This window comes from Hippoglossus hippoglossus, chromosome 6 (genome assembly GCF_009819705.1).
Source record: "Hippoglossus hippoglossus isolate fHipHip1 chromosome 6, fHipHip1.pri, whole genome shotgun sequence".
Lineage (NCBI taxonomy): Eukaryota > Metazoa > Chordata > Actinopteri > Pleuronectiformes > Pleuronectidae > Hippoglossus > Hippoglossus hippoglossus.
This window is the reverse complement of record NC_047156.1, coordinates 9,808,846-9,828,158: the sequence shown is the minus strand read 5'-3', so window position 1 is coordinate 9,828,158 and position 19,313 is coordinate 9,808,846. Positions and strand designations below refer to the sequence as shown.

Genomic DNA, 19,313 nt, shown 5'->3' with positions numbered 1-19,313 from the left:
AACCTTTTCAATAATCATGGAACAGATGTAAAATCACTAAGGGAAATGTGAGACTTCAGCTGATTCCATTTGAAAATGCATAATACCTGAATCCTGTTCTGCCAACATAAGTGCGAGTGTCGGGTATATCCAAGGTGATGTAGTAGCTGGATCATGTACTGTAGTGATTAGTTCTAAATGAGAGAGGAGAGGTGATGCTTTTTGTTGGTAATTATTGGTATTGCAAGCGACAGAAACAGGGAAATATAAAAAAATATACACAACGTAAACAGATTAAATACAAGAGAAGACAGACAACAAAATATGTTGTCTTAATTGTGTGACTAGTTGTGTCCAGTACAAGATAGCTGTCTAAATTATATCAACCAGAAAGAATTCACGATTTTTAATCTCACATACAAGCAAGAGCATTAGAAGTGAAGATAAAAGATAGATTCATATCGGGTGGAAACTGGAAGAGGAGGAAAAGCTCTGAGGGAGAGAGTTTGGAGATCTAGTTTCATAACAGTGTTGTGTTCAATACTTGGTATGAGGACACCGTCACCTGCGACTGTCCCCTGTCCCACCAAGGACACTTTCTCCGCCCTGTGCACCTGGACAAAAAAATAAAGGAGTACAATTTTTAATTTATTGAAAAACATCTTACTTTGTGCTTCAGGTGAATATAATCCAAGAATGCCTGATTGACAGTTTCAGGTTTCTGTTCCATTCTTACCTCTCCCCATCTCTGCGATTGCAAACAGAACGATGTCACCACATTCTCTGAGTTGTTTCCACCAATCACAAGAAGCGTGTCGGTGACACCCAGGAAGTAAAGAGTCGGGAGGTCTGCATCTGTTCTGGTGAGGGTGGGAAGCAGCTCGCACCAGGAGTCTAAAGCACAGAAAATACAGAAGTGCTGTTTGTTAGTACGTCCTGATGAGCATGATGGGAAACAATCTAATCTGAACTGTAAATCTGAGGGACGTGGACTGAGCTGAATGCAATGGAGGAGACAATTAGCTAGACAACAACACACACAAGTATACAAGCTTTCGTGTGTTCCTCTCGTCAAACAGAGCCGAGGTGCTTTGCCGTACCTTGCCTGGTGTTGTACTGCAGCAGCAGTTTCTCCCCGGTCCTCTGGATGCTCCCCAACACATAGACACAGTGTCCGAGGCTCGTAGCAAGGGGGACGTCATGTGACAGGGACACACTGAATTGGAAGTCAGTGAGGGGTAGTGAGGAGACCAACCTAGGACAGAAATCACATTCAGTCAGCAGTATGAAACATTTCAGGTAGAAAAGCCTGAGATATGTGCTGCTGCATAATAGAGTGTGTATATCCGACTTGGTTATTTTTCTCTCAGGCTTGGACAAGTGGGGACAGAAAATCGCTGCCCGAACCTGGCAGCTGGTTCACACTGACACAAACCTCCACGTGTCCTCCCATGGATCATAGCGCTCTACAGCTGTGTAGAGAGCCGTGCTGGAGTCGGGAGTCACCAGGGAGTCCAAGTACCAGCCTCCCACAGCGTAAATACAGCCTCCACAGGCCACTGCACTGAAGTGTCTTCTGCGCTGTGGATGCAACAGATTGGGACCATTTTAATTAGTGTTATATAGAAATAAAGTCGAAATGTCCTGGATAGGAACGCTGCCATCTTGAACCAATAAACGATAACAAACACCAGTGTGACAAGAACTACCTTGAATGACAGAAATGATCTTTGAGAAAAATCGATTGGACATTTACGTGAATTGGAATTTTTATTTCAACTCATGTCCCATCCACTAACATGAAGGCAGGTTTTTGACCTACACTGCAGCCAGCCATCAGGGGGGAGAGACAGATTAGCCTTATCTACAGGTTAGAGGACTTTCTCACCTTAATCAGAGGAGCTGTAGAGACCCACGTATGAGTGAAGGGATTGTACCTAAAGGAAGCCATCTTGAACTCCCAGCCTCTCTTCACACGCTGCCGGTAGCCTCCTATGACGTACAAGTAGTTATACACAACCACTGTAGTGAAACACCACTTATCAGCCCTGAAAGGAAGCTCTGTGATCGGACGCCAGGCTTCACTGTCCTCCGTCTCTTTCAGGATGAAGACGTGGCGGGCGCGTTCTGTTTCTGGGTCGTTCCAAGAAGTCAGGTTCTCCTTCCTGAGGCTGCAGAGATGTCTGTGTCCTTGTGTCCTCAGGTTGAGAACTTCATCCACCTCCTCGTCGTTCAGACACCTGAGGTATGGATCAAGACAGAAGCTCAGTCCATGCAGAGAATCCTGATCACAGACATGTTGCATACCTGGTCAGGAGTGAGAGCTCCATCATGTTTCTACTCAGGTAGGTGAGCACCGTCATCCTCAGCTCAGCGCAGCACATCTCCTGAGCCAGATTCAGGAAGGACAAACAGTTGTCTGGCCTGAGCTCATCTGCCAGAGCTGACAGGCACCGTGAGAGGAAGGCCTCAGTCAGGAGATAGCTGCCGACCTCCAGGGGCAGGAAAATGTAGGAAACAAGAGGCGGTACATTGGTTTTGTGGATGAACCACAGCACATAGAGACATAGATAAATAACTATGGAGGTTTCAATCTCTGTTACCTGTATATGTGTGTCCAGCTCCTCCTTCGGGACTTTAAACTTACTATGGAAGCAGAACTCAAGGAGATTGTAGAAGACGGAGGAAGACACGTGGTCCAGATGGATGAAACTCTCGGAGGTCTCTCTCATTTTGGACTGGGACAAGGCTCGGAAGTACTCGCTGCACTCTGAAAGTCTTCTGAGGTCCACCTTAAAAATGAGGCCAGTTTTTGCTTTACCTGTACACACTCAAAAAATATATATGTACATGCCTGACTTTCAATTACATATTCAATTTCCATGTAACTTTATTACATAAGTAAATGTAAAGGGTCCCATTTAATGGGGTTGTTTTCTATCATGTTAAGTCAAATAATTTGATTTCATTAAATAAATTGTGTTTTTAATGTATATATTTATGTTTAACTTCATTTAAGTTATTCAAACTCAACTCAACATGATAGAAAACATTAACATGGAAATCTATTATGTCATTTTAATACATAAAGTCACCGTTTTAGGCATAACTTTTTTAAATAGAGCTGGAATAATTGTGTTTTGTTATTTTATTTACTCACATGGAAGGCATGTGTACTTGTTTGAACTGTAACCATGGTGTTACCTCCGTCTCCATGGTGATATGTGCGCAGCGTCTCATTGGTTTTCCACTCCTCTGAGTCTTCTTGGCGAGTTTGCCTATTTGTTATACTTGGGGATGACATCGAACTAATGACCTCTGACAAATCTCTCCAAAGTCTTAGAAGAACTGATTTCAGCTGCAAGCTCACCCACACAAAGAGTAACATAAAATATTGCTTTAAAGGATTCATCTCTGACTTTGACAAACTACAGACACATTATACTGTTATTAAATTTTTAAAACTATAAAAGGCCTTTGCTCCTCTCACACTACCATTGCTATAATCTCACATTCAGAATGGTGCTTTAAAGGCTCCATATAAGGTCAGGCGAGCCCCCCGCCAAAGAATTCAAAACAGCTGCTGCACAATGGAAGAATAGTGGCTGGAAGAGTCAGTTTAGTTGTGTACCTCTAGTTCGACTCCTTCGCCCTGCTCAGCTCTCAGTCACACACGTGCCCTCTGACAGCAGACAGCAAAGTCAGCTAAGATTTACATTAAGACCCCCGTGCTAACAGGAACAGCACGGTAAATAAAAGGCTGGATAAGATCAAACTTTGACTTCAGAGTTCCTGTTTGTTCTGCAGCAGATCCAGTTGATTCTAAAGTTTCCCCTCGATCTCTGAGCAGTGGACTTCTTGTTCCCGCTGGTCTATTCTTGGCACATGGAGGTAGGACAACAGTCAGCCCTCTGGCACAGTGAAGGATCGCCTTTACGTCACCATGGGGCATTCAAGTTACCTTGCAGTAATATGAGAGTATGTGTCAATAGTATTAATTTGAATACTTAGTTAATGAACAGGTACTAAATACATAAATAAAAAAAGTACACCAGTAGATTTTCCAAGCACGTTTATTTTTGAATTATATTTTAGTAGTGCAAATAGGACCGAAACAATAAAGAGAAAGTTTAACAGTATGAAACTGCACTGGGACAACTCTGCTGTAAAAACAGCTACAGTTAATGAGGCACAGATTATTTTTCACTAGTTTCGTATCAAGAGTAAACTGATGTGTGAAAAAAAGATATGGACATTAAAGTTGATGGCAGTGCATTCAGTCAAATCCAGGAGACAGTATAAATAATAAAAAAAAAAGTCAAAACCCCACTTCACATTCAATTGAGTTGAAAGGAAAGTCATAAATAATACATGTTTTTATATTTTTAAGTCAAGAATTTATTCCAAAACTGTTTTAAATCACTGTTGAATTTAATTTAATCCATCCAATTTAATGTGGCCACATTTATGTGCCAAATAGAAAAAATAACAGAAGTTATTCTTGTTAAATAAAAACACTCTATGAATAGAAAACATTTGAATCATTGACATTAGCATAGAGTGACACATATATGACAAGAGATAATAATAATCTGAATCGAACATGGGCCGACAATTAAAGGAGCAGCAGTAATGTACAGTCATTACCTTACACCCAAAGTAGTGACAAGATCCTCACATCTTATAACTGTTCTGATGGTAAATCTAACTGGAAGTATTGTTTGCTACAATGATAATGTATAAAATAGCCCCTGTGAAAAGTTAACAATATAGGTAAACTTTTAAAATAACTGCAAAAATTGGTGGGTCACATTTTCACTTATTCTGACTGACACATGATATAGCTTGGAGTGGCAGGTGAGAATATTTACTTTGCTTCTTCCCTCACAATCTGCAATCATGGGATCTACCTATGCGACTAAATACAAAGTGAACATCAGAAGAAAGAGGTGAGGTGGAATGACTAAAAACAATAAACCAACGAGTTATACAAAAGCCTTCCACAATGAACTCATTTCTACAAGTCAAATAATACAACGTGACTGCTACAGTAAGATTCAGTGTCTGAAATGAAAAGACATGAATACTCTGGCAACAAGGATTGTCCATCACTGACATGCAAAGACAGTGCAGCTAAACAATTATTGATGTCACAAAAAAATGGTCCAGAAATGTTAAGTGCATCTAAAAATAATAAAACAAAATATCTGAACATTACATGATTCACAACAACATTCAGAGCTACAGAGCTAAATCTGGTCTAACAACATTCCACTCTGTGGAGAGGCACGTACTTTGAGAAATTGGATTGCCTGAAAGCTTTAATTGTGCTCATGCACACGTCTTAAAATGCTAATTCACACTTTTCAAAAACCACAGCTCGTCATGAGCTGAAGTGCATAGAGCTGGTGTTTCAATAACACATTGCTGAAAAGAAATATCCCAACAGGGTGGAATTCAGGAGAAGAGCTTTTTTTGCTTGAAGTAGGCATCCAATCGAACCTGGGCATAGTCCTGCAAAAAACAATATTATTCACTATAAGGCATGGATGGAGTGAAAAATTAAGTAAATGTCATTTTTACTTGTTTCCATCAGACAAAAACTATTCTCCTTACCATGTATCCAAACTCGATCTTGGATATCTTGGCTTGAATGATGGACCACAGGGCCCAGAGGAAGTGCGAAGCTAATGCATACCTACAAATCAAACCAAACACACAATAAATAACACAACATTGCCAAGGTTATTGTGATTCTGCTAAAAGTTGCGACTGCACACCACTGCTGAAAATTATCACCTGTTTGCTTCAATAATCATGTCCTCTTCGATCTTCGTCTGGTCCTCAGGAATGTCTGAATATTTTCTCCGTTCTGACAAATAACTTCTTAAGAAATGAAGCTGCAAAAAGAATGAACATTATTCATGACAAGTCACATGTACACTTGCATCTTTGTTCCATTTAATAATGTATTGATACATACCCATAATATCAGCCATAGATAAATAAATACTAACAATAAGTTAATTGTACCAAAACTGATTACTTTTGTCTGTTATTAATTAAGATGCTTTTTCATTACAATTGTTGATCACACATTTCTAGATCACGATTGTGGGACAAATGACTGATTTGTAGCACAAAATGTGAGACATGTTCGTTTGCACCATGTCAGATTGCTATTGTACAGAAGATAGAGAGAGAGAATGCTTCTCTGCAGAGGAAACGGTTTCACTTCTTGCATGAACAGACAACCTGTGTGCGTAACAAGCAAAGTGTGCGTGCATTCTATACATCTTGCTAATGTGGACTTACCATAACAAAAGTCTAGAACTAGCAAAGACATTTGGGTCTTGTTTTGCAACACTTTGTGTTTATGGTCCACAGGGTTATTTTTTCCATCCTCAACTTAAAATTGTACTAAGAAATAAAACCACTAGAGGGCATTGTGAGACCAAAACACTTCCATCATCTTCTCCTAAACAACTTAGCTCTTGAGTTGGAAGCTGTAGGACAGTGTCATCGGTCTGAGCTTCACAGAGATTAGAAAGTGATTCAATGCACTGTTCAGCCTTTTCAGTAGAGACAATCATTTGACCACATGACAGCCATTGTTGCTTATAAACCTCTGTTAAGACCATGGATGGAAAAAATGAAGCAAAGAAAAGAAACTGTCTTTTACACTAGGGCTGTAAAATGTTTCGACAGACCTGCTGCTCTCTGGTGGGGTAGTTCTCTGGTGAGGCTTTGTAGAAAGGCCACTGGTTGTAGGTGTAATCATACATCCACTCACAGAAATGGTTCCCAAAGTCAAAACCCCTACAAAATAACATGTTCTATGTTAATACACAGAGGAAAGATCTAAAACGGCAGGCCCAAAACACTAACTTCTAACCATAAGGCATCAGCAGTGTTGATGTATGACTCATTGATCCCTTCACACCTTACGTATGAGTCAGACTTCACACATTACCTGTAATTGTAGCTGCTGTATTCAAAGTCTATCAGCATGAGTCTGTCTTTTGAGGACTGGCTGCTGTCGTCCAGTATCAGAATGTTTCCTGCAACAGAAAAACAAGAAGTGAGAAAAACCACCGTTGTCCACTTTGATCTAATCAGTGGTTTTATTTCTGTTACAATGACAAGTATCTGAGCTATTCAAAGAGCAGACGCCATCACACATTATGAGTGTGCGTAAATACCCCGTGTGTGGAAATAATGTGGGTTCTTATGGTGCATCTACTCTCTTCAGCTGCCCTTGTACTTTAAGAGTCACATTTCTTTGCACAATGACAAAAAGCTCTAAAGTAATAAATATACAGTATGTGTGGTTAGTAACTGAGAAGTCTGTATGTAAGAAATACACAAAAGTATGTGGGAACCATCCACTGTGCTTTGTTTCTGGGGTTTGGCTTCTAAGTGAGAATTTATGTAATTTTTTAACTTATACTGTGAACAGTGATAATTGATAACATTGGGGCAACAGTTTGATTCCTGATTCACCGAGTTTCAAATCAGATCGCTTCCCAGAAGAGTTTAGGTTGTTAAGGTAGCATAATAATGCACATGATTTTGGAATCAGATATATTGGTTTAAAAATATACATTGCAATCAAACATTGGTGGGTATAATGCTCAGGTGTCCACATACACTACCGTTCAAAAGTTTGGGGTCACCCAGACAATTTCGTGTTTTCCATGAAAACTCACTTTTATTTATCAAATGAGTTGCAAAATGAATAGAAAATATAGTCAAGACATTGACAAGGTTAGAAATAATGATTTTTATTTGAAATATTAATTTTGTTCTTCAAACTTTGCTTTCGTCAAAGAATGCTCCATTTGCAGCAATTACAGCATTGCAGACCTTTGGCATTCTAGCTGTTAATTTGTTGAGGTAATCTGTGGAAATTTCACCCCACGCTTCCTGAAGCACCTCCCACAAGTTGGATTGGCTTGATGGGCACTTCTTGCGTACCATACGGTCAAGCTGCTCCCACAACAGCTCAATGGGGTTGAGATCTGGTGACTGCGCTGGCCACTCCATTACAGACAGCATACCAGCTGCCTGCTTCTTCCCTAAATAGTTCTTGCATAATTTGGAGGTGTGCTTTGGGTCATTGTCCTGTTGTAGGAGGAAATTGGCTCCAATCAAGCGCTGTCCACAGGGTATGGCATGGCGTTGCAAAATGGAGTGATAGCCTTCCTTATTTAAAATCCCTTTTACCTTGTACAAATCTCCCACTTTACCAGCACCAAAGCAGCCCCAGACCATCACATTACCTCCACCATGCTTGACAGATGGCGTCAGGCACTCTTCCAGCATCTTTTCACCTGTTCTGCGTCTCACAAATGTTCTTCTGTGTGATCCAAACACCTCAAACTTTGATTTGTCTGTCCATAACACTTTTTTCCAATCTTCCTCTGTCCAATGTCTGTGTTCTTTTGCCCATATCAATCTTTTCTTTTTATTGGCCAGTCTCAGATATGGCTTTTTCTTTGCCACTCTGCCTAGAAGGCCAGCATCCCGGAGTCGCCTCGTCACTGTAGACGTTGACACTGGCGTTTTGCGGGTACCATTTAAAGAAGCTGCCAGTTGAGGACCTGTGAGGCGTCTATTTCTCAAACTAGAGACTCTAATATACTTGTCTTCTTGCTGAGTTGTGCACCGGGGCCTCCCACTTCTCTTTCTACTCTGGTTAGAGCCCGTTTGTGCTGTTCTCTGAAGGGAGTAGTACACACCGTTGTAGGAAATTTTCAGTTTCTTCACAATTTCTCGCATGGAATAGCCTTCATTTCTAAGAACAAGAATAGACTGGCGAGTTTCACATGAAAGTTCTCTTTTTCTGGCCATTTTGAGAGTATAATCGAACCCACAAATGTGATGCTCCAGATACTCAACTAGCTCAAAGGAAGGCCAGTTTTATAGCTTCTCTCACCAGCAAAACAGTTTTCAGCTGTGCTAACATCATTGCACAAGGGTTTTCAAGGGTTTTCTAATCATCCATTAGTCTTCTAAGGCGATTAGCAAACACAATGTACCATTAGAACACTGGAGTGATAGTTGCTGGAAATGGGCCTCTATACACCTATGTAGATATTTCATTGAAAACCAGACGTTTCCACCTAGAATAGTCATTTACCACATTAACAATGTATAGAGTGTATTTCTGATTAATTTAATGTTAATTAAAACAGTGCTTTTCTTTGAAAAACAAGGACATTTCTAAGTGACCCCAAACTTTTGAACGGTAGTGTACATTTGGCCATGTGATGTAAGCTCAGCTTCAGGGAGTTTCTGTTCTGTGAAACACGCATTCATTAGAAACCTAAATCAGCGGCTGTCACCTCATCTACGTCCATGACTCATTTTCACCCATAGGATGATGCACAAGAATATGAGCTGTCCCTATTAATAGAGACCCCATCCTCCCTTTTGACTTATGTAATATCCTGCTCTTCTTTCTAAATGTGACAGACTCACAGGACAGGGGACAAGGATCAATCAGACAAACTTGTGAGAAGTTTCTTTTACCTTCCTGGACGTCATTGTGGCAAAAAACCACTGGTGATGGTGTCGCTGCCAGCAGTGCACTGTTGTGGAGACGAGAGCCGGATGAAAAGAGTGGGTGATTAAAGAAAAAGGGAGAAGAGAGATAAGAGATTGTGAAGTATTGAACTTTGAAGTAGAGTTACTCAAGCATTATTATAATACTGCTATGAGAAATAAATAAATAATTGAAAACTAGAAGGGCACTATGAGAGGGCATTCCTCTGCCAAGTTAAATGCCCTTTCCCCCCAAACGAAAAACTGTATGTGACGGTTTATCTGGATCCGCTCCCAAATGTCTTCGGTCATGTCCCATCCTTAACTACAATTTCATGGAAATCAGTTGAGTAGTTTTCAGTTGAGTAGTTTTCACATAATTCGACCAGCTAACAAAGAGACACTGATGAAAACATAACCTCATTCGCAGAGGTCATAGAAAGGGGGTCAAGATGTCCTAGACCATAGAAACGACTCTGAAGCAATGAGATACAGTCACATGTCATGTTATCAACAACTTTCACTGTTTTACTGCTGAAAAACCAGGCTGCATTGCACCACATGCATTCCAGGTCCACCCTTGCCCCTTATACTCTTGCTGGTGGGCAGCTTACATGGAACAAAACATGACAAACACATTCAACCGTATCTAACGTAACGTTCCATATTTTTGTTTATCGCTATGGGATAGCAGGTATACACAGAGGTTTCATAGGTAATATATATGACGCCATTTAAATCAGCTACTAACCCGGCTGGACAAGCCAATAGAGCTGGGCAGTACACTCGGGTCGCATCTTGCTATTTGAAGCCGTCCAATCCCGAGAGAAAACTAACCAATGCCCGACCCAAACTGTAGGCTTTTCAGTTTTTTTCCAAACCCCGACCTGAGCCTGATTCAGTTAACATAGGCTGCACTGAGTTTGTGTTACCCTGTCTCTCACACACATGGTTATTGTTTGTTCTTGCCTGATTACGGATGTGTAGTTTTACAGCCAACATAACAGAACCCGACCTGAACCTGAATATCATTTTAAAGTTCCATAGTGTTTATGAATGAGGAAGCTCCTGAATTATTCATTCAAAAGTTGGTAAAAGTGGTGTTCAACACTCTAAAAGGAGGTTTTGGAGAATATAACTAAAACCTTGCGGAAATGAAAGTAATAAATCCTGAGGGGAGAAAGAAACCAATGTCCCTCTGATATCTTATACCTGTCTGAACAAAACACATGTTATGAACTCAGATAAGAGGGAGGACGTCTGTCAGGTGATGACAGCGCATGGCCTGTTTTCATTCAGTGGGAGACTGGTTTATCTACTAGATAAAGAACGTGTTCATAGATAAACACAGACAATAAACACTGTGCTGGAACTCTACTGGTTGCCAAGGTCAGAGTGTCAGGAGGACGCAGCAGTGAGGTTGTGGAAGAAGTGGAACAAAGGTCAGCATTCAGAGTGGAAACAGACAGACAGCTCGTCCTCTCCCTCAGATTAAACTTGTATCCAACAAATCTGTAAGTTGATATTTTGATTGTTTTACTAGTTTATATACAGAGCACAAATTCAACAAGGCTTTAAGCTTTACTCTGTCTAACGTGTTATATGATAGGATAACTCATTATTTGTTGAATCCACGTGTTGACAGTAACTTCCGCGCCTCACTGGCAGACAAGAGGTTCAAAACCCACCCACACTCTGATATGATCATTACAATACAACCACTCTCCAGGTTTTTTGTAATTGCCCTTTAACATGGGAAGTTGAACAGACTACACTGACACCCTTCCTAGCTGGCGATTACAGTGAGTAATATGATACGGCTCTGATGGAACTACATGTAATCCCCCATGGCTTGAGCAATAGGGATTGCATCATCATTCTGCTATTTTCTCCTCGCTTTCTGTCCCTCACTGACACTGCTGGGTATTGAAAAGAGGGGCCAGGGGATACTAGAGGTTTCATCCCACCATCTTCCTAAACCTTGCCTATAACATCTTAATAGCTGCTTTACATATAAAAATACATATAAAGCCACTCCATGCAACATACAGAATTTGGGCTTCTGAGGCTTGTGCAGGACTCACCGGAGGCTCTGTAGCTCAGCAGGCAGGTCAAACTTCATCAGCCTCTTGAATTTCTTCACATGTGCTTCCCGGACAAATTTAAGCTTCATCACTTGATTCATGTATCTAACAGAAATAAAATAGACGATACAAATAAGTAGAAAAAAGTTCTAGTGTTAGAAAGAGAGTAATACTTAAGGGGTCCTTACTTGTCAATGGTCCCAAACAGCCACTTAGGCTCTTTGTTAAAGGGCATAACCATCTCATGGAAACGTGCCACCTTGGTTGCGAGCTCAGCTGAGACGGCAGGATCTGAAAGTTGTTCTGTGTGCATGCGGGTATTCTGGGAAAACAGAGATACAGGAAATTACTATATATCTTCAACATTATGAACTAGGTCAAGCAACGGCAGCAGAACCTTTGAATCTCCACAAACTTAATGGGGTAACCTAGGCAACTGAAGAGCAATGAAAGCACAGTAAAACAATAATTACACATTAACATCCAAAATAACATAATGTCCATTGTGCTTGTATAATTTGGCTGAAGATGACCGGAGTGTGAAACAACAGAGACACAGTTTGTTCCTCTCGTGTTTGCTTTTGTGTGCTTCATACTGGAAGGTATTGTTCCAAGCGTCCCTCAGGGAAGATGCCATAAAGTTTCGGCCCCAGAGTTCGTTCTGCCAGGATGGCAAACATCACACTCTCCAACACCAGAGAGTCCACTCCCTGTGACAGAGACACAATATGTCAGACACAATATCATCCTTTTCAAAATGCTTTTAATGTCATTTGATCTGATTTTCATTTCCCCACCATGATTATTAAATATGTGCAGCCACACCGGGTCATGGAATAATATGATTTCTCTGAAACAGACCAACCTGTAGGATGGCACCGTAGATCCTGAGGAGCACCTGGCGAGGTTCCTCTCCCACAGAGTTCACATGCTCAGGCAATGTACACAGATACAGCAGATTACTCAGTCCACCACTGCAAAAACAAAAACAGCAGTGTTATAATTTCAGAGGCAGGTTAACCTGACCCCACAGGCCACCTCTCAGGAAGATCAGAAGACAAACAACATGTAGATTTTTCTTAGACGGCCGTTATGTTTTGGTTTTGCTCTTGGCAAGTTAATATCGCAGACATGTTCAACACACCACACCCGCCAACATTACAATTACGCTTTTATCCAAAGCGAGGGTACAAACCCAGAACAACAAGAATCAAGAAAGTACAATTTCTTCAAGAAAGCCAAACTACAAAGTGCTATAAGTAAGTGCCATTTAAGTGCTACTAAATTGTTAGTTAAAACTTTTATTAGAAAGAAAGAAAGAAAGAAATGGTGATCCCATAGTGTTAGAGGGATACAGCTCATTACATAACAAGAAAATATGACCCAAAAACCTTAAAAAGGCAGCAGAACAACCATAAAGATAGTGGCTCCAATCTGGGACCATAAATACTTATCAAAGAGTCCACAGAAAGAAAATTAGTCATCAGAAACTTATGTCATTCCACATTTTCTATTTTAGGGGGTAAAATCACTATAACTAAGGCCATATCCTGCAATGATCATGATCACAGGCACATGCTACATCACTTTAACATTTCTCCTGTATGCATTTCCATGGGTAACTTAAATTCTACTATGTCTGACATGATTATTATTATTATTACTCTTATTGGTAAATATCATTATCCATTGTAGCAAATGAACAAACAACAAGCCGTCTTTTACCTGTGTTATCAATGAGGTCACGTTATTTGTGAAGTCCCTAAAATGCACTCTTATAAAAATAGCAAGACAAATGCGTGTTGACATGTTTCGTTCCCCACTGGTTTGATGTATGGCTCTGGTGTCCTTGCTCCTTTCGTTCCTGTTTAATTATGAGTATGATTATTGCTTGTATAAATAATAACAGTGAACAGTTAATGACGGTCATTACAGAGTCGACACAATAGCTGACTACAAAACGATCTACACCTCCATCATTACAAGGACCCTGCAGTGTTGTTTACATCGTCGGTATTTATTATTTACCTGACGATGCTGATCTCAAAATCCACCTCTGCGATCGTCTTCCACGACCCGGACAAAAAGTCCCGGCACCAGGCAAACGCGCGGCTCCTGGTGTCCCGGTCCACCCCCTCGGTCCTCCCGCCCCGGTACGACTCTGCCTCGGAGTCGTCGTCCCCGCTGGCGTCGAACAGAGGACTCGGGGTCCTTAAGTTTCTCTCGTCAACCACGACATCTTGCCGTCTCCTCTCCAGCGGGGGACCCGTGTCTTCCGTAGTGATGGAGGGGATGTTGCCGCAGAGCTCCGGGCCCGGCTCGCCTGCTCCTCCGGGCCCCGGCTCATCGCGACCTCCGCGGCAGGTCTTCGCTTTTCCACTCGAGTGCATCGTGAGTGTCCGGGCGAGGAGCAGAGGACGGCGGTTGGTCAATGTCGGTGTGAGGCGGCAGCGTGGACTCGCTGAGAAACGCAGGGCACCGGTAATGCTCCTTAACCGGAAGAGACGACCATAACAGGCCGGTGATGGCAGCATGTGGGTGGGGGTGGGGGTGGAGGAGGTTTTAATCGAGCATTAAACTATCAGAACACTCAACACTTACTGACGTCCACCTACAGCGTCGAGTGTTCCGGACTGAGCCGAACTGACGTCTGCGGTGTCCAATCACAATGCGTGTGCGCGTTCTTTCTCTCATCTCATTGGTTGTTTCGGGGGTTGCGTCATGACACGTCTGCTTCCACATACCCTAAAGGTTTCTGGGAAACGAAGTGTTTATTTGAGGGAGTGGCGTGAGTGGTGACAGCCTGCCGAGTTCAGCCCCTCAGGTACATACAGTACAAATATAGCAGCTCTCAAATAAATCTACCATGTTCCTTTTTGTTTATGGTATGTTTTAGAGAGATGGTGATTACATTGTAGTCCAGTATACTTTATGTATTTTTTTTGTTTTGGTACTCTAGTCCCAGCCCAATTATCTGTGAAATACTCCATTAAATATAACCCATAGATGCTTTAGGATTGTTTTCAAAACAACCACAAATTGCTCAAATGCTTATATACTCATAAGGTTATGAAGATATTAAAATTGGCAGCCTTTAAGGGGTCAAATGGTCTCTTCATCTTGGTTCCTTCATGTATTGTGTCTTAATTACAGAGTTGACTCAAAGGGGTAAAAAACGACACATTAAAATGATAACTCTGCATATTTCATTACATTTATATTAATTATTTCATTATATGCAGCAGATGGGATAAGTTACGGCAAGAACACATGATACTATCTGAACTTTTCTAGGCCATGAGACCACAATGATAGACAGGACGTTCAGCAACATGAAGCTTTATTTGAATCACTTTCCACAAAGCATTGGGTACAGAGATTTCATGACAATAAAGTTCTGTCTGCATGTTGTTGCAGAGGAGATTGAATGAATTGAATCTCCAGGCTTGAAACCACAGGGGTGTCCTCCCTGCTCTTGTAGACAGTAGAAAGGTCTCTCCCTGTGCACAAAACAATAACAGTGGTCAGTTCCAGTCAGACGTAAGACACATGATGCCAGATACCAGATCTTGTTTCCAGTCTTGGTGAAGACAGAGTAGGTTTAGCTAAGAGCTTTTCTTACTTCCACAGGGTAAAATTATGGGAAAGAGACTTGATAGAAAAACAATACTAGTGGTGCATTTATAATCAAATATCAGACTGTTCTACTTACTCTTTCTGAAACACCTAGGTTCACAATTATTTCCAGGAAAGGGTTGGCACACAGCTGTATCACAGTGTATATACACCTGTTGGAAAACAAGGGTATCGTTTGTAAAATGTAGATGAGGTGATATTAAAAAGAAGGTAAAAACAAAGCCAAAGAAATCCTGAGAGTGGGATCCTATACCTTTTCCTTGAGAGGAACAACTTTCCCTGGATATGCAGCTACTTGTTTGACGGGATTGGAAGCACCAACATCTGTAAAAGTGAACATCTTGAAAATAAAATGCCTGTGGTGGGTTGGAAAAGGGACTTCCGGTGAGGCACCCACTGGCACTAGGGCGGTCTGGTAACGATCATTGTGGCAGGGGCAGCTATGACAAGAGCAGAGAGGGTGGAAAATGGCCTATTTTTATACCATTACAAATGTATAATCAATACCTCTTTTACAAGACAAGCCAACACTTACCCATCAATCAGCAAGTCCCACTGAGGAAGACTGTGAGGATAGGGATCACTGGTTGCCCAGCACCTTCCAAGAGTCAAGACCAGGTTGGGATCAGTGCTCTCCTGAATGCAGATGTCAACGTACACAGGATCCTGAAGCACCTTTACAATGGGGTAGTCGCTATCCGCGTAAAAAGAGGAGTAGGCCACCTCCTCTGATCAAACATAAAGATTGATTGGTGCCACAGACATTGTTCAATGAGGTTTACTGCACAATCTATTATATTCCCACTAACCTTCCACACAGCCCTTGTTAAAACATTGTCCATTGCCCAGCTTGAGCACCACAAACAGGGGTCCAGGAGCTGCAACTGGAAATGGTGGAGGAACCAGGCCAACCTCAATGACCAGAACCTCAATTGAGGTTCCAATATATCTACAATGGATAAGTAGCCTAAAAAAAACAAAAGGTGTGTCAGTGAGGTTTGGATTGTAAAATATCCCAATCACCCAAATATGACCCTTTGGCCCCACCCACTTGTGGTATATCTTCTTGATTACAACATAATTATTGGATTATTAAAGTAGTAACCTTTTATGTTGTGACCAGTAGTATGAAAAACAAAACACCTACTCATATCTGCTGTCTCTGGTAATAATTCCTCTGGTTCCAACACCGACTTCATATGACGCGACCATCCTGTTCTCATAGATGATAATACCAGGCTCCTCCTACAGTAAGTTGGCAGTATTACAGTTTTGATTAACACCTGACAAAAATCAATTCAAATCAAACTGAAGAGTCAAAAGAGGTGCAGAGCTTACTGTCATGATTGTACCACAGTCTGTGACAGGGAACTGGTAGATGGCAAAATCTGAAGTGGTATCAATCGGGCTGCAGCTTGGACCATTTTCAAGGAAACTAATTGTTTCCAAGTCGAGGTTGGGAAGGGTGGCATCTCTGGCCACCACCAAAATAATCATGGCATCTTTGGTGGCCTGAAGAGTCACTGAAAAGAGCAAGTTAGAGAGCAAAGAGCAGTGGTCATGCTCTACTCTTTGAACATGTTTAAGTTCACCAAAAGTGAAGAATTGGGTATCTATTAAGTTTTTTTGAGGAATACAGAAATACTTACCACTTTTGCCATAATAGCAGCTGCGTCCATCGAAGCAGCAGTTTATAGCTTCACACTCTTGGCCAGAAATGCTGGAAGCCCCACATTGTATCTTGTATTGTTCAGCCACATCACAAGAGTGAAATACTTCTTGGTGCTTAGTCTGCTGGGGATGCTTAGTCTGGTGGGGCTCCTTAGGCAGCTGAGTCTGGTGCTTTGGGGGTGGATTGTGTTGCCTTTGAGCTGGTGGATGTGGTGGTGGTGTATATCTTGGAGCCTGGGGCTTGTGGGGCTGCTGGGGCTTGTGGGGCTGCTGGGGCTTGTGGGGCTGCTGGGGCGGCTGGGGCTGCTGGGGTGGCTGGGGCAGCTGGGGCTGCTGGGGCAGCTGGGGCTGCTGGGGCGGCTGGGGCTGCTTCGGCTTGAAATACTGAGCATCAGCCAGACAGCCAAGAAGGGCCAATGCCAGGAGACAACCTCTGATCAACTTCATTGTTATGGCTTCACAGCAGAGTGATTCATGAAGAACACCAGATGCTGTGAAAAATGTGGGGCAAAGTTGCTGCCTTTTATCAGATATTGCAAAGACAGACTTGTCGATATCTCACATCCTATTGGCTGCCCACAACTGCAAATGAAATGCTCCGGTTACTGGGCGGTGTTTGGTGGAACAATGAAGAGATTCAAGATAATGCCAAACAGGTAAACTCACAATCAGAATTTATACCTCCTCGTATCTATAAGTGTAGTTGTCATTGCTAAAACTACCCATCCTTCTTCTCGTAATATGCACTGACATTTAATTGACAGAATCACCAAGAGAAGTGTTCAGATTTTTCCAGATGAAAGAGTAATTACAGTGGTTAGAGTATGCATCTAGTACAGTATAGTATTCAGTAGATGTAATGGATCCACATCTGATATACTGAAGGTTCATTTTTGACTCAGCAAATCCTTAATGTAGATCAGACCCATCATGAATGTCAGATTTGTTACTTTTTTTTTTTTTACACTTTTGAATTGTATTCAAAATGAAATGAAACAAATCTTCGGCTGGAGTCATGCGTATATTTAAAACTGAAAACAAAATTTGTTTTTGTTTAAAAATCTACAAAGACAATGATAATCAGGAGTATACTCAAGTGACAAGCGACTAGCTATCATTATATAACCTTTTAACCAGTGCATTGTTGTACGCCCTAGTTACAGTGTGACAGAATAATTGCTATTTCCTGAAATAGTTTTATTTCTTAAAATTACTTTTGATATGTATGTATTGGATATGTGTAATATATATATAGTTAATTTCATCAAAATACTGGCAAAACAAAGATTCTGGGAACTTTGCTTGTGGAAGTGCACACAAGACGCTTAATGTTTGCCAAATCAGGTTGGTCTGACATGACCCTTGTCACTGTTTTCATGCCCTTCAAAAGAACTAGGATGAGTTATAACTTACATTAAAAAAAACATTTCTTGTTAAATTTTGACTAATACAATATGAAAAATTACAAGTTGGTTTTAGACATCCAAAAATATAATAAAAACGTCTTTAATTGTTACGGGTTTAATATATCTTTATTTAATAAGGAAACTATTCAGAGCTAAACTGTCAATATCTTTAATTTAAAATATAAGTGGTCAATTAACATAGAGATAGCTAAGATATTCAGTTTGATAAATAATGACAACTTCATATACAGCATGTTGCAGTTTAGTCAGTATTTAAAAGGCAAACAATCATAAGAAATTGCTTGGCTTTTTGTTGTTGTTGACATACATCAAAGTAAAAATAATGGTAAAATAAAGTGAGTAAAAGATAAAAGTTCAAATGAAAGGCGACGAGGAAGAGGACATTTATTTGTAAAAACACATTTCCACAACAAGACAAGTCAAAGCGCTTTACAAAAAAATATGGAGGAGTGACTGAAGATCGGTATCTGTTGCAGGTGAGATGGTGAATCGTGAGTTAATTGTTGACTTAACTTGACCTGACCTACAATCCTGAATCAAATGTTGGTGTTGCAACAGCATGAGTGGTGCAGCATTTATGAGGTGTTCAATTAATGGTTGGAATTTGCCAGAGTAAGAAGCAGATGTGTATTAAAGATCTTTATTTAGTCGCACAGACTGATTTAAAACACCAGCTGCTTTTGACCTCACAATATCATCATCAGGTCTAGTCAGTGCTTTGTAACAATATAAAGTATATTCACATAAAGTCATTTCACTTTTCTCCAAGCTCCAACTAAAAGTGTTGGAACAATGTTATCTTCTCTTTGTGACTTTGCTGGAGCCAAATTGATTTTCAACATTCTGCGAAATGTACTTTGGCAGAATGCAGAAGTTGACATTTCATGTTAAGGGCAGGTAGACCTAACCCACGGTCAACATAACTTGGTACATGGTTGTCAACTATTTATACATATTTTCTCATTTGCTT

At 41.0% G+C, this 19,313-nt stretch overlaps 3 protein-coding genes across 5 annotated transcripts; all 3 read right to left on the bottom strand.

Moving 5' to 3' along the window:
* Nucleotides 1-410: 410 nt before the first annotated feature.
* Nucleotides 411-3,391, bottom strand: LOC117763161 (kelch-like protein diablo). Its single transcript, XM_034588101.1, has 8 exons — nucleotides 3,140-3,391; nucleotides 2,583-2,771; nucleotides 2,287-2,471; nucleotides 1,868-2,219; nucleotides 1,415-1,560; nucleotides 1,080-1,234; nucleotides 716-873; nucleotides 411-593 (listed from the first exon to the last, which is right to left on the bottom strand). Exons 1-8 carry the CDS (start codon nucleotides 3,389-3,391, stop codon nucleotides 411-413), a joined length of 1,620 nt encoding a protein of 539 aa, XP_034443992.1.
* A 646-nt stretch (nucleotides 3,392-4,037) lies between these two features.
* chkb (choline kinase beta) lies at nucleotides 4,038-14,256 on the bottom strand. Of its 3 annotated transcripts, XM_034588102.1 has the most exons (11): nucleotides 13,638-14,254; nucleotides 12,475-12,583; nucleotides 12,206-12,319; nucleotides 11,798-11,931; nucleotides 11,610-11,714; nucleotides 9,514-9,572; nucleotides 6,953-7,040; nucleotides 6,690-6,798; nucleotides 5,779-5,879; nucleotides 5,596-5,677; nucleotides 4,038-5,493 (listed from the first exon to the last, which is right to left on the bottom strand). In XM_034588102.1, the coding sequence occupies exons 1-11, from the start codon at nucleotides 14,141-14,143 to the stop codon at nucleotides 5,437-5,439; spliced, it is 1,464 nt and encodes a 487-aa protein (XP_034443993.1). In that variant the 5' UTR covers nucleotides 14,144-14,254; the 3' UTR covers nucleotides 4,038-5,436. The 3 variants fall into 3 exon arrangements, with proteins under 3 accessions (XP_034443993.1, XP_034443994.1, XP_034443995.1); XM_034588103.1 differs by lacking the exons at nucleotides 4,038-5,493; nucleotides 5,596-5,677; nucleotides 5,779-5,879 and adding an exon at nucleotides 6,414-6,491 and having other exon boundaries at nucleotides 6,639-6,798; nucleotides 13,638-14,255; XM_034588104.1 differs by lacking the exons at nucleotides 4,038-5,493; nucleotides 5,596-5,677; nucleotides 5,779-5,879; ... (1 more) ...; nucleotides 6,953-7,040; nucleotides 9,514-9,572 and adding an exon at nucleotides 10,569-11,037 and having other exon boundaries at nucleotides 13,638-14,256.
* Nucleotides 14,257-14,932: 676 nt separating this feature from the next.
* LOC117763184 (zona pellucida sperm-binding protein 4-like) lies at nucleotides 14,933-17,642 on the bottom strand. The gene is made up of 10 exons (XM_034588134.1): nucleotides 17,639-17,642; nucleotides 17,143-17,407; nucleotides 16,895-17,034; nucleotides 16,584-16,768; nucleotides 16,393-16,490; nucleotides 16,055-16,212; nucleotides 15,781-15,973; nucleotides 15,499-15,685; nucleotides 15,322-15,397; nucleotides 14,933-15,109 (listed from the first exon to the last, which is right to left on the bottom strand). Exons 1-10 carry the CDS (start codon nucleotides 17,640-17,642, stop codon nucleotides 14,991-14,993), a joined length of 1,425 nt encoding a protein of 474 aa, XP_034444025.1. The 3' UTR covers nucleotides 14,933-14,990.
* Between the last annotated feature and the right edge of the window lie 1,671 nt (nucleotides 17,643-19,313).

Bases quoted from the DNA above. Each gene is read 5' to 3' on its own strand.
- LOC117763161 (XM_034588101.1), bottom strand. From the start codon at position 3,391: ATGAATCCTTTAAAGCAATATTTTATGTTACTCTTTGTGTGGGTGAGC. The intron at 2,220-2,286 runs GTATGCAACATG...TCCATACCTCAG, and splicing joins GAGCTCTCACTCCTGACCAG to GTGTCTGAACGACGAGGAGG. The intron at 1,235-1,414 runs GTTTGTGTCAGT...TTTCTGTCCTAG, and splicing joins CCATGGGAGGACACGTGGAG to GTTGGTCTCCTCACTACCCC.
- chkb (XM_034588102.1), bottom strand. From the start codon at position 14,143: ATGCTGCCATCACCGGCCTGTTATGGTCGTCTCTTCCGGTTAAGGAGC. The intron at 9,573-11,609 runs GTGAGTCCTGCA...TCTCCACAACAG, and splicing joins GCTGAGCTACAGAGCCTCCG to TGCACTGCTGGCAGCGACAC. The intron at 5,880-6,689 runs GTCTGTCGAAAC...TTCTTTTTGCAG, and splicing joins ACCCCACCAGAGAGCAGCAG to CTTCATTTCTTAAGAAGTTA.
- LOC117763184 (XM_034588134.1), bottom strand. The intron at 17,035-17,142 runs ATATACACCACC...TCCCCAGCAGAC, and splicing joins CACAAGCCCCAGGCTCCAAG to TAAGCACCAAGAAGTATTTC. The intron at 15,974-16,054 runs GTTAGTGGGAAT...ATGTTTGATCAG, and splicing joins TAACAAGGGCTGTGTGGAAG to AGGAGGTGGCCTACTCCTCT.